Below are 13,995 nucleotides of genomic sequence, written 5' to 3' on the forward strand. Positions count from 1 at the left end.
AAACTAGGTATTTTTTTCTTTAATTTTGGCACTTGCACTTGCTATAAATCGTGAAATCAACCATAGATATATAGAAAGGCCGCGCGCGGGAAAACAACACATTGCTTTGCTCTTCTTCTCTACTCTACAGTTTACACTGAGGTAGGTAGATCAAACATTAATGAACGGAACGTTAAATTAAAATAAGATTTAAAGAAAACAAATAGCCATTTCATAAAATAATATTTTTTAGATGTGTACATTATTGGATACAAGATGCCTACCTTATGGATAGATATCTAATTTGAATATTTTATAAATATTTGTAAATTTCCATGACATAAATTCACTTAAAAATCGAATAAAACATTGTATTATATCTCACTCAATAATATTATTGTTCGAAAATATATAAATATTTTATTCTATAAAATAAAACCAAACTTGCGTGATTCAGTATTTACATTAAGTTCTTAAAATGTAGCTAAATTAATACTATATGGACTAATTTGAACAAAATTAAATTAGGTAAGTTCCACTAGTGACATAGGAATTTTACTAGGTACTAGCAGCTACCTTATTCTGAGATTCATAATGTAGATAAGTGATATTAAAAAGAGTAACACAAATAATCAAAATTAAATATTTTGATTAAAAAACCAGTCAGTTCATTTGTCATTATTTTTGGAACTAAATCCAAAGCCACAACTAATACAATATTTGTCGACAAAAACTAAACTAGGTATTTAACTACACTTTACACATGCACATAGTACAGACAATACAAATTAGTCATTAGATTTTAGTGTAGTTGTGTCAGAGAATTTCAAGGGTGAGTTGATGGGTTTTCGAGGCAGTGAGTTTGATCGTGGCGACCTCGGCGAGCGCGAGCAGCGCGCGGCGGGGTACGGCCGCGGCCGCAGCTCCTCCGCACTGCGGAACGAGTTGCGGGCGACGCGCCTTCTGTATAGAGACGTCAACGACGTCTCCTGTAGTAGACATCTGCAACGATGTGGAGCTCGTACAGTAAATTGAAACAGCAATCACGTTTCTATCACTCTGTAAAATGTAATCTGTATTAAGTACTAAAATATGAAAGAGTCATCAATCGACTTCGTGCTGTTTTTAGGCGCAAAACTAGATTGGATTCGGATGATAAGCAACTTAAAGGATATTTGAATTCAAACCTTTGTTGTTATCTAGAAGTTATAAATAACAATCTAATGCCTGACGTTAACTCTACCTGGGAAATTGTTGGGAAATGCTATTGTTGCCTATCAGCTGCCTAAATTGTGGGTAACTTAGTCGGAGCATATGGATTGGTGCTATTCTAGGGTGGAACCACACGCCACCCACACGCCACCCACACACAATTTACTTTAAGTACCTACCTAAGGGTACTTAAAGATGCATAGCAAATTGATAAGTTAAAATAAAACTCACTTTTCCAAATCCGATAGCTGCTGTTTAGGAGTGGAAGCAGCAACGGGCTTTGCCCGGCTCAATTTAGCGCGCGTGGACAAAAGCATGTGCTGGGTCACTAACGGCAGTGGCTCCTTCGATGCCGGCTTGGGTCGCACTGGATTGTCCTGGAGCAGACAAATGAAACATGATTGGATGTGGCATCAGTAAGTCTTAAGGAAGGTTTACGTGACATGCCCGCTTATTTATAACGTCATTTTTGAATAATTCAACTCATGTATTATTAAATTAGCAAATGAGGTATTTTTATATTTTTTATTTAGCTTTGACGCCGCTGCCGAATCTTATCGCCGTGCGCCGTAGTTTTTATCTTCAAGAAATTAAATACTCCTAATTAGGGTACTATAAAACTTTGTATTATAGTAAGTTATATGCTTTGAATGGGGGATCACCTTGATTTTTGCTCACACCGTAGGTGGGTGTGGGATGCTCCTTGTCTGGTAAAGGAGGAAATAGTGATAAAAGAAATAAATAAATATATTAGGACAAATTACACAGATTGAGCGAAGTTCTAGACTTATGTAATGGGATATTAACTCAACGATACTATATTTTATAATATATTTATATATAGATAAACATCCAAGACCCGGGCCAATCAGAAAAAGATCATTTTCCATTATGACCCGATTACCTTGGTTTTTCTCAGCTTCACGTTAGCTATATCCTGTGGAGTGATGGTCAGACGGGGTCCGGCAATCCTTGGTGGCGCAGAGCCACATCTTGGTATGGTGTGGGACCTTCCTAGTTTGGTGGCAGGTGGTGGGGGCGGTGGTGGAGGGGGAGGCGGCGGCGGGGGAGGAGGTGGGGGTGGACAATATGGCCGTGGAGGTTGGTTTTCTTGACGTCTGTAACATTCGGTCAGTAAAAGATAGTAATCTGATATTGAAATGTTAGAATTGCTAAAGGCCAAAAATACATAGATCGATTGTCAATTTGGAAATCACCTCATCTCTCTCTCTCTCTCTCTCTCTCCTATTAGTTTTTGTTATTTAATCCTTCGATCTTGGAGATAATAAAAACAATTGAACAACAATAGGATCACAATTCGCAATCTTATCGAAGCGCGAGAAAACTGAAAGGGTACAACAGTATTACTCAAGTTATGTTCACTATGTAGTAAAAAATTTTCGCTGACACAATATTACCTAATTTTGACCTCTAATTCTTCAATCTTGACCATCATCAGTTTCATTTGATCTTGCAGCAGTTCATTTTCCCTAGCAAGCCGTGAGTGCTTTGTGTCCACTTCTTCTAGGTATTTCCTCAGCTCAATGACCTCTTCTACGTGATGATTGGTCCTCTGAGCCACAGGCTCGCGTAGTATGTCCGAATAAAAACCAGTTATGGATTGATAGCTCTAAAATTAAAGAGATTTAAATTTTGATACTAATTGTTGGTTCATTAGTACCTACAAATTCAAATTTAAATCGAAGTAAATTGGTTTTTAAACAAAAGCTACCAATGCGGGTGGACCCAATTAATTCTTCAGAAATACTAAATCAATTAAATACTTAGGTAGATTTCTTACGAGCGTTAAAATTCTGTTATTCACGTTACCGTGGGAGTTTCCTAGAATAATTTGGTTTTAAGACGGCCCTTAAATATAGTTATATATAAATTTCGTACTCCCTTTACCAAACTAAAGCTTTTTATGGCTAGTATCATCGAAATATTATATAAGTAGGTATGGTAATTTGTCCGTAATTAAAATTATCACTCTTCAAAATGGATCAAAATAATATTGACAATGAACTATGAAAATAATGTGAATCTATAAAAACAAGGTCATTTAAAAAAGCCGTACCTTCCTTCCGATCCATGTACAAAGGTCCACGAATCTCCAGGATTTCGCTTTGCCGCGTCGCTGGCTTCTGTCCTTCCTCGGTGTCCCTCCTGACAACATGAACCATTCCACATCACTCAAGATATTAGTATCAATAGCGTATTCTATTTCCACTTCCACCTTCGTACGAACATTTTTATGATTACTACCCATAACTAAATTTAAATTATGAATGAACTTTAATTTTTATGCATTGTTTTCAATAACACGGAATGCAATGCATTATGTTCCTGTTCTGTTCTTAATGTAATTCAAAGTGAATCCGTTAGCTAAACTTGAATGAACCGTGGCTGGGTTCGCATGATGTCACCCTGCTATAATTGAGACTGACTGAGCAGAGATGTTTACTAACTAGGGAAAAAAGTTATCAACGATGACGACAAAAGTTCAATCTTTATCAATAGGACTATGGAATGGCTTTATAGATTTTAGGCATTGAGTAATCTTAAACACTACTTGCATGCGTTTATCACAAAATGAAGTAAGTAAAATACTTTTTTGTCTGCATAGGCTGATACATAAACAACAGGAGTGATTGTGATGTGAATCTTAAGATATTCTCTCTTTTATCTGACCGTTTCCTTCCTTAGCCACAAAGCGTCGGAGCCTAGGGTCCGCTTAACAGATTATACACACTTAGGCACACATATGACCATCATATACTCTGACAACATCAAGCCTACTTACTTGCCAGTGCAGTGATAGCTTATGTTAACTACATAATAATATCTAATCGAGTAGTGTGTTAAATAAACATAATAAATATATACGGACATATCACAGTTATGTTTACAAAACGTTGCTCACCGGTTGAATTATTTTCAAATGGACAAGGTTTATTATGTTTACTTAAATTTGTAGCTTTTTTGGACCTTTGAAGCGCATCTTTGAATAAACTTGACTCAGATTTCAGCCTTCTCTTCCGTACTTTGTAACTAGGACTGCTATTTATGGATTTGAAAGACGTATCGGAAGTACTAGAAAATTGGCTTGATGATACGGCTCCACCATTCGTAGCTCGTTCATTAGAGTCAGATGTGCTCGGCGTACTAGAATCCATACACTTCGTCTTCTTCCAGTGCCTAATTTCCATATTTTCCATATCATTCGAATTGCTTCGATTTCGTTTATTGACAAACAGTCGCGCTGAATTTTCATTAGAACTGGAATCTTGGGGTTCAATGTCTTTGGTAAACGAGAGACTCACATCAATAAGACTACAGTTTATTGGCAATGCATGATCCGTTTGTGTCGAACTGTTCAGCTTGTCTTCTCTACTCGGACTTATACTGTTTGACATCATAATGCTCACAAATGGAGGTGTTTTATTGCCCTTAGTATATTCACCAAGGGAATCATTATTAGATGGGCCCCACGATGTATTAATAGCGTTTTGTGTCGTGCATCTTCGTATAACTTCTATAGAATTATCAAATTTCTCGATATCGTCAGCTTTGTTAACATCAACAATGTCACTATCTTTTTTGTCAATTGAATACATATTGGCCAGTATTAATTACCATTACTAGCGCTACATAAGTAAAACGTATTGATATTATGATTATTGACTTTCCGTTGATCAATGTAAAACGAAAAATGTATAGCTACCTTCATTTATCATTTCGTCATGATAATAAAAAGTATAATAAAAAACCCACAGGTATAAAAACATTACATTGAAGGCTAAACCTCCAAAGGAGACACAATTTTTGTCTACACAAGTATGTAGGTACCTAACTCATAGATATAAAAACATTACATTGATCTAACTACCTATATACCTATATGACAAAAGGACATCAAACTTTTTTATTTTTGAGTGTGTGTGAGTGTGATGCTGGGCGGGAACTGGAAAAGTACACCTGTGTTTATTTTTCCGTCAAGAATAAAGTCAAGCAAGATCTACCAACATAAAGAAAACACAGATGAGAAAGCAAGTGCAGTTAGTGAAGGAAGTGTCAGTTTTGACAGTGACAGTTATCTCTTGAATTTGATTTGAAAAATCATCAAACAAAATATTTGTGTTTGTGCTTGTGTGTTTTGTAGGTACCTAATGATTTTATGAATTTAGGTATGTCTGTTTAGGTATTCCATGTTTTTTCTTGTTATTACCAAATAGATCTAATGCGTTACTAAATATACTTGGTGTTGAACTTATGCATAATAAACATTACTTAACAACAATGCGTCATGGATGGAAAAAGAAAATAGTATTCTGCGGATCTCTTGTAATTTTCTTATTAATAATCCTCCATCCTGATATGAACGTCCGAGGAAATTATGAATACATAGAAAAAGATGTGATTGTGCACAATTTGCATGAAGAAACTGCGGCTAATTTTACAAGCAGTGCAGTATTGAATTGCGACTACCGTGACGTAATCTTCGACGACACAACACTATCCCTCAGCCTCGCCGATGGAGATTTGATTGAAAACCATAAGATTAAAGAAGGAGGGGAATACGCTCCGTCTGATTGCAAACCTAAATTTAGTACCGCAATTATAGTTCCTTATAGGTTAGTATTCTCCCTTCAATTTGGACCACATGTTGCCTTGGGCTTACCGTTCGTGGGAGGCCGAGGCCGTTCTAAGGGATAAATAGTCTTAAAGGTTGCAACAACAGCATTAGTTCAGACAGCCCACCTATAAAACCAGTATTATGGATAACTCTGTTGAGAATGCATCTGGCAACACTCCAATGAAAGAGAGATAGATCTTAGTGGTACATAACATTCTTTTTAATTAATACATAGTTCTCTACTCTGGTGCTGATTTATCTATTTACAAGCAGCTTTTTATAGCTAATGTTTATATCAAGCAGTGATAAAAATTCTTTTGCAAATTTTTACTGATGATAAATGGTTATTTACAGAGATATAGCAGAGCAATTACGAGGTTTTCTAGTATATATGCATATGTTCCTACACCGTCAATGCATCCACTACAGGATCTATGTGGTAGAGCAGATGGATTCCCGCCCTTTCAACAGAGCAAAGCTTTTGAACATAGGTGCCGTCGCAGCTATGAAGGCCGGCTACCCGTGCCTGGTATTACACGATGTTGACCTGCTGCCCTTGAGACCTTCCAATCTATATGCTTGTACAAAGAGTCCTAGACACATGTCATCCAGTATTAATAAGTTCAGGTGGGAGGTTATTTGTATTGTCTCTTGATTTTTAATTTAGTACTAATACTACTGTTACTACTACTGAGTTATTATTAAATTATTAGTATTAATACAGTAGTATTAGTACACTTTACCTTGTGATTAAATTTAAAATTTATTTGTTTGAAAACATTATTGCACAAAATTATGTACAAATGGTGGACTTGACACATATTCTGCCAATAAAATATAATTATTTTTATGTATTTTCTTTTTGTTTTTTTTTATTCCTTTGATGTATTTTGATTTTGCAGTTACTACAGTATTAAAAAAATACAATGATAAAGGAGAATGGGTTGTTTAAGTCTTGCTTTTGAATTGGTGTAAGTATTTTATTTTTTGTTATGTTCTTTTTTCTTTTTCTTCTTACATTTCCCTATGAATAGTGCACTTGTTATACAATTAAGATGTATGTACATGTAAGCTGTAAATTGGATTGATACTAATTGTTATATGGATATTAAAGTACATATTTTTATGAATATTATCTATTACTTTCAGATTTGTGATACCATACTTAAACCTGTTCGATGGTGCTGTAGCAATAATATCGAAGCAATTTAAGGCAGTCAATGGGATGAGCAACGAGTTCTTTGGCTGGGCTGGGGAGGATGATGACTTGTATGCACGCCTCGAGGCAGAGGGCTTGAAGCCTTGCCGTTTTGAGCCCAGCACTAGTCGGTACCATAAAGTGACTCAGGAGTCACAGTTTAGAAGGTTAGTTTTGTATGTAGCTATTAGCTTCCACTGCTGGGCATAAGCGTCCTCAGTTAGATTTACATTTCATTAATTCATGATTTATTTTTTCTTTTTACTAACAGCAATAATCTACTCCTATATGATAAACAAATATTGTTTTGAATCTTGCAGATATTATTTTTATTTATTTATTTATTTGTGGCTGTGTCTATATAAAACTGGGTGAAATTTTCTTTGAATGGGTGAACTGATCACCCTTCACTTGTGCTTTCACTACTGAGTGCTTACACTTGTGTCTGACCAGGATCAATACTTTGTAACTAATAATAACTAGTAACAAAGTTGTTATTAAAAATTGATAAATAAATAAAAACTGTATATAATCAATTGTCCCTTTGTATGTTTTCAGGGACAGGGGTCAGAAATCTGTCAAGTACTCAAAGGACAAGATATCTGTGGACGGCCTCAACACGCTCAAGTACACAGAAGTAGCGACTGTTCTTCATCCGCTCTTCACTCATATCATGGTCGATTTGTAGCATATCTCGTTACTAGGTATATACGTTATTACATTCATATCACACGTTTCTCGCTTAGTAGATGAAATTTTAGAGTGCCTGCCCTCTCTTTGACCTCGATTACTTAGTTTATTAGAAAGCTAGTTGAAATACGATTCTTATCGAGTGTGTTAATGCTGACTGATAAGCACGTGTTCCCATTGTCAGTCACGCTGTGTCGTCCTTCGTCATGTTGACATCCGTGGACGGATCTACGCAGAAGAACGTAGATATTGAAGTTTCGATAGACGACAACGCCGTCAGTGTCAAATCCTATAGAAAACAACGGAGCACGACTGAGCAATGGGAGCACGCTCTAACACTAGGATAAAGGCATAATAAGATACGACAATCTACCGTCATCTAGTGGGAAGTAGTCGCATACATACTAGTGAAATTATATCAACCAGTGTGCAGGTTGAAATAGAGTTATAGTATAATAATATGATTAATTACGAACATTAAATTAGTAGTTTCCGTTTAAATGCCAGATCACCCCTATTGCACAACGCGTTTTTGATATGGAATTGTAACTGGCTGTATTCTATAAAAAAGTACACACGTAAGAGCCATGCCCCATTGCTCAGTCGTGCCCCGTTACGTTGACGTCCGTCGACCGATCAACGCAGAACAACGTAGAAATTGTATAAAGATTCGACGTACGTCAATACATGTCAGTGACGAAACCCATAGAAAAAAAACTGAGAACGACTGAGCAATGAGTTTTGAATACTCTTCTATTACAAAGTTAGTTTAAACTGCAACTTCCGAGTAAACAAATTTGCATACACAAATGTGAGTAAGTACTACTACTAGTTCATAGTATGCTAGCTGAAATAGGATTCAATCATTTATTGAGTAATTTACATACAATTACTTTAACTATATAATTATTTAGGAAGCTGTTGAAGTATTTGCAGATGACTTTAAAACCAAGTTTATCTTTATTATGTTTGATTTTCAAAGATTTCAAAGTGGCCGAAGGAATAACTTGTGTACATTTAGGATGTTATAAATATATATGATAAGTAATTATATATTTAGCAATTACATATCATACAATTTGAATGTGTGATACTATACGTTACGGAGTGAGAAACGACGATAAGTCTGCGAAACAAGGAATTGTTAATATTTAAATTGTACCTAATTAAACAGTTTCAATTATAAATTATAGCTATCTTATAAAACAATGAGCCGTCCCGTATTTTCTTCAGAATGTGATAAACTAAGCAAAAAGTTGAAATAATTTACTTACTGCTGTTAAGAAAATAACTTGCTTCAATACCTTGTAGTGCGAATTGATCTTCATAAAAAGCGATAATGCCGTCATAAAAAGCGTGATATTTCAAACGTTGTCCACTTACTAATTACCTATTTCACAGTCACAAATAGTGATAAGACGAAGTAGAATAGTAAGCAACTGAGCACAATAAATACTCTTTTTTCACAACCAAATAGATTTATAATTATAATATAGCTTAGGTATAGGATATGAAAGTACTACGATCAATTTATCAGAAAATGTGATGTGGGCGCTGTGTTAAGTCTAATCGCCTTATTTTTTTTTCTTTTTATTTGTCTGTCATTTTCATGTTTGCATCTTTGATTACATTCAAAACGAATTCCACTTCCCGATATTTTTTTATTATATGTTTCGTTACTTACCTTATTAACACACGCAAAGCACGCGATTCCTGTGGGATTTAGCCAAATAATTTGTCAATGTAGTCAATGGCGCCTTACGAAGTAGATGGGTATTGCATAGTACTGTCCATAATGAAATGTAAATCGCGTTATGCAGCTAGTCGATTATATTTGGTCCGTGTTCTCACCTAACATTGTGACTGAGACGGACCTCGCGTGCGCTGACTTAACACAGAGCATACAATTAACGTTATGTTTTAAAATGTATCAAATTGAACTTATTCGTAAACTATTATTTTATGTCCTAACAGAAAGTCCGTTTACATTATATCCAACTGCGTCAATTAAAATTAAATATAACTTTAAAGTCTCTACTAAAGGAATCCCATGATTCCCCTAGGTTCTCCACCTGGGTGAAGTACAGCGGACTTACAGTTCCTTCTGATAGTACTAATCCAACTGATAATACTAATGTACAGTTGTGATAAAGCTCGTTAGCTTATAGTTCACAAGTGTTATAATCATAAAATAAATGGACTTTTAATTGACGTATCTTAGTTTAATGCGGAAACTAAACATAGAAAATATGTACAGTCGACCTCACGTCAAGTTACCCTGCTCTATATCGTGGCGAATTTACAATGTCTTCGAGTAGGTTTATGTGCTGTCGACTGTACTATTTGCTCATCAATAATAGGCATGCAGGGAATTGTGTTGTGATTTTGTTCTTAATTGTTGGTCACAAATTAGAGTTCTTTGCAAAATTATTACCTGTGTGTTATTTTTAAAATTCTTGCGTCTAAAATACATCGGAATACCTATTTAGCTATAACTTTATCTAGGAACAGAATTAAAAATATTTGAGCAATTATACCCTACTAAAAATAAGACATAGTATGATTTATTGATATTATATTTGGCATGAACTTTTAAAGGTGGTCCCAATCACAAGGGATTTTACAAAGGATTGATGGATTTTTATACACAAGATCTTTAACCGAACTACTTTATAGTACTGATTATTTATTCGTCAAAAATCTTGTGGTACATACAGTAAACATTAAACATCCCTTCATATTAATTAAAATAAGACCATTCACTCACAGTTATACAAGACTCAAATACAAACTATTTACATTAAAATATGCATTGCATAGTCTATTTTTTTATATACATATCCATATAATTTAGGGTTAACACAAAGAGTATTTCAAAATAAAATACGAATCAGTATCACGGCCTACCCGCACACTAGCGCGACCAATCACATTGTTATCCATTTATTTTATTTATTAGTGAAGACTAGAAGTGGTACTACATATTATGATAATTAATTACATTAGAATGTTTTTTATTGGATGGTGGTAATCAAAATCCTAGGCGTTTATATTGTTTCCCAATTCAAGGATGTTGGTTCTGACTACATATTGTATAATACTGTCTTTTAAAACTCTTTATCTAGCGTAGCATAATCTCCTGTGGCATATTTTTTAGTTTTCACTCTAAATTAAAAGATATTGATATAAAATAAGATCGTAACGCTAGTAAGCCGGGAGTGCTCTCTTAACAGAAGTGTTAGTACTCGTAATATGGATGGGAAAATATAAGTACTAATAGCCTTGTATAATTTAGGTTTGTTCAGATTGAAACAACAAGAATGCCAGATTTAAATTTTAAAATCACAAAACTTACACCATATTAATAAAAATTATTATAAAATCACATCATTGTCACATTAATAAAACATATAACTAGCACCAATTTTAAAAAAAGAAAAATATTCCACAGCAATCTTACAATTTGTAATAATATCATTGTAATAACCATATAAGTACACATAATGTACAGTAGTACTTAGACCCCTACCTGAGGAAATCACCCCACCTAAGAAAATCCTGAAAGCCCAACAAAAAGTCAAATGTATATTATGTATTTAACTTATTAGAAATTATGGTCTTCTTCAGATCACACAGGTCATTATCAATCGCGGTCGATGATACAGATGTTAAAAATTGCCAGTGAATTTACCCTGTAAATCTCCTGTAAATAGGATCAAGACATAACTTTTCCCAATCAGTCAATCTAAGAGGACAAACACAGTTACAGATTGGAATAATTCCAATTCACTTTAGAGCAAACTTATCAGATTTTAGAAGTATTGTATGAAATATTATGTCTGATCAAATGTATACTCAATGATTTCAAATAAAATTCACATATACACCCAAAAATTGATAGGTACAAACATAGATGCACATAAATGCTTGAAACATATGTCAACAGCAGGTACTAAATAGAAGCCAGCTCTATCAAATCACCACCACAAAAGAGTAAAATCTATCAATTAACTTTATGGCCTCAAAACTAGCATACTTACTAATCCGAGAACAAACGAAAATACTAGTTTAAGATTAGAGCCAATGTGAAGCCACTCAGGCCACTGAGACTTGGGCACTTGCTCTGGTTGTGTGGGCAGCAAAAGTGCAGCGATGCAGCATATACTGACTGCCACGGCCACCACATTCACAGGCTGTTGTTCTCTGTAAATATTTTTTTTATTATAAACTAAGAAATCCATATTTTCCCACAAGGAGAGGAGCTAGTACAGACTAGTGGAACAGCTACTCTCTCTCTATTTTCAATGTAAGTGAGTGAAAGTACTTCTTCCTAGTTATTAGTGTGTGAAAGTACTTCTTCCTAGCATTGGTATTGGCTTACTAGTAAGTAGTATCAAACAGGTGGTTGAACTTATTTGTGGGACCTATCAAGAAACACACTTTTTATTAAGATAATTCATACCTGTGGTGTGCTGGGTGGTGGCACTGTGAAGATGTGATGCGTGGCTGCTCCTCTATCGGCCTGACAGGTGCAGTTCTGGCTGCAAGGGGGTGAAAACTGTCACCTAAACTTTCTGGATTTGTACTGGATGGTTCTCCTTCTATTAATTTTGTAGGAATGTCCCTTTTTCCCAAGGCCTGAAATAGGTACATTATTTTTTATTATTAACTATAACTAAAAAAGTAGTCATTCAGTTACAGTTTCAAAGTTCAAGATCATAGCAAGAACTTAGTTATTTAAAATAAAAATTTTGATTCTCACCAGAAGACTGACTGAGTTAATAATACTTTGAATTTTTACGATGATCATGATCAGAATGATGTGACATGCCGTTTTAAACTATGAAGTATCTACTGTCTTGCCCCATGTGCCCTGACTCCTGCACTCGGGAACATTCAATGTTGGCCACAGATAATCTGTGGTCATGGTAAACACTTTTGGAAAATCTAAATCTAAAATTGTTTGAAGAATGTCACTACACATAGGAAGATGCTTATTTAGATTTATAGTTTTATATGTATGTATTCAAAATATTTTTTTGCTTCACTAGGTACTTAAAATTAATTATACAGAAAGAGAATCATGATACGTTGTGACATAACTTATAGGTTGATCTTACCTGTTGAGTGTTCCTGTCATACATTGTTATCCTAAACTTCTCTGTTGTGTCACAATGAGAAATAGAAGGCTGTGTGTATCTTACTACAATGTCTATACAGCTTTGTGGAGCTATAACACCTTCGGGATCGATTACAGTAAATTTGTTAGGCGACGTGCACAGTACTGAAAATGAAATCGTATTTCGTCATGATCGTAAATATTATCAAGAACTATAATATCAAATTATCTACGAATAAATAAAAGCCCTAAGGCCTTCGTAAATTCACATCTTTCTATGAACCATATGACACCAACATTATTCACCTTTAAAATTCACAGAAAAATCGTACGGGTTATAAACAGTCAGTAATTGTTTATGTGTATGTCTAGCATTTAAATAAAATTCTAAAGATACGGGGAAAACAAATACAGGGAAATTCTTCATTTTTCAAGTATTTTCGCTATCAACAACAAAGAAAAACAATCTCAGACACTGCGCCAGCTGCAAGATAGCATATATTTATTTTGACGTTTGCTTGTCAGTAGTGTTGTGCTTGCAACAAACAAAATCGATAAAAATCATTGATTTGAAATAGTGATTATTTAAATTAATGAAAAAGAAAAATCACGGATCAATGAACTACTACTTGAATCCAATATTTTCTGTATGTAATGTAATCATAATATAATGTCCATGCACATTCATCCTCAGAAGAGCAAAGCCGCAGCTATTGTGGCTCGTGGACAGTGTAGATCTTTTTATGATAGACAAATTTAAAAAAAACCCCGACTTTCAATATTCATTTCGTTTTTTTTTCCTTCAAACTGTTTAGCCGTTCAAAAGTTGTCGAACTTTTGAACGGCTAAACAGTTTTTATCCAACATATCTAAGAACGACCGCATGAAAAAAACACATCCTAATCGGTTCACCCGTTGAGCTACGGTGCCACGTACATAGACAGACACAGTTAGCGGTCAAACTTATAACATTTTATTTCGAATAAAATCTTCCAGTAGACCCGTCCGTGAGTTATTAATGATGCATATATTACTAATAGCGCTGCGCCCTAATACTAACTGCGCCCTGAATCTTCGCTCAGATGAGAATTATAAGATAAAAAGTATGTGTTATTCCAGGTTATATACTACCCGTGTGTCAAATTTCAAGAAATCCGTCCA

The 13,995-nt window shown here is 34.8% G+C and overlaps 3 protein-coding genes across 4 annotated transcripts; 1 reads left to right on the top strand and 2 right to left on the bottom strand.

The window, feature by feature from the left end:
- Window positions 1-205: 205 nt before the first annotated feature.
- Window positions 206-4,955, bottom strand: LOC128674110 (putative uncharacterized protein DDB_G0285869). Of its 2 annotated transcripts, none has more exons than XM_053752450.2 (6): window positions 4,115-4,954; window positions 3,269-3,357; window positions 2,610-2,821; window positions 2,096-2,309; window positions 1,423-1,568; window positions 206-981 (listed from the first exon to the last, which is right to left on the bottom strand). In XM_053752450.2, the coding sequence occupies exons 1-6, from the start codon at window positions 4,806-4,808 to the stop codon at window positions 768-770; spliced, it is 1,569 nt and encodes a 522-aa protein (XP_053608425.1). In that variant the 5' UTR covers window positions 4,809-4,954; the 3' UTR covers window positions 206-767. The 2 variants fall into 2 exon arrangements, with proteins under 2 accessions (XP_053608425.1, XP_053608426.1); XM_053752451.2 differs by lacking the exon at window positions 206-981 and adding an exon at window positions 998-1,038 and having other exon boundaries at window positions 4,115-4,955.
- Window positions 4,956-5,249: 294 nt separating this feature from the next.
- LOC128674113 (beta-1,4-galactosyltransferase 2-like) lies at window positions 5,250-10,145 on the top strand. The gene is made up of 4 exons (XM_053752455.1): window positions 5,250-5,825; window positions 6,182-6,454; window positions 6,977-7,192; window positions 7,584-10,145. Exons 1-4 carry the CDS (start codon window positions 5,464-5,466, stop codon window positions 7,711-7,713), a joined length of 981 nt encoding a protein of 326 aa, XP_053608430.1. The 5' UTR covers window positions 5,250-5,463; the 3' UTR covers window positions 7,714-10,145.
- A 130-nt stretch (window positions 10,146-10,275) lies between these two features.
- Window positions 10,276-13,575, bottom strand: LOC128674114 (motile sperm domain-containing protein 1-like). The gene is made up of 4 exons (XM_053752456.1): window positions 13,141-13,575; window positions 12,836-12,999; window positions 12,178-12,353; window positions 10,276-11,918 (listed from the first exon to the last, which is right to left on the bottom strand). The coding sequence occupies exons 1-4, from the start codon at window positions 13,259-13,261 to the stop codon at window positions 11,729-11,731; spliced, it is 651 nt and encodes a 216-aa protein (XP_053608431.1). The 5' UTR covers window positions 13,262-13,575; the 3' UTR covers window positions 10,276-11,728.
- Window positions 13,576-13,995: the final 420 nt, after the last annotated feature.

The sequence above is a fragment of the Plodia interpunctella genome, chromosome 12, assembly GCF_027563975.2.
Source record: "Plodia interpunctella isolate USDA-ARS_2022_Savannah chromosome 12, ilPloInte3.2, whole genome shotgun sequence".
Taxonomy (NCBI): Eukaryota; Metazoa; Arthropoda; class Insecta; order Lepidoptera; family Pyralidae; genus Plodia; species Plodia interpunctella.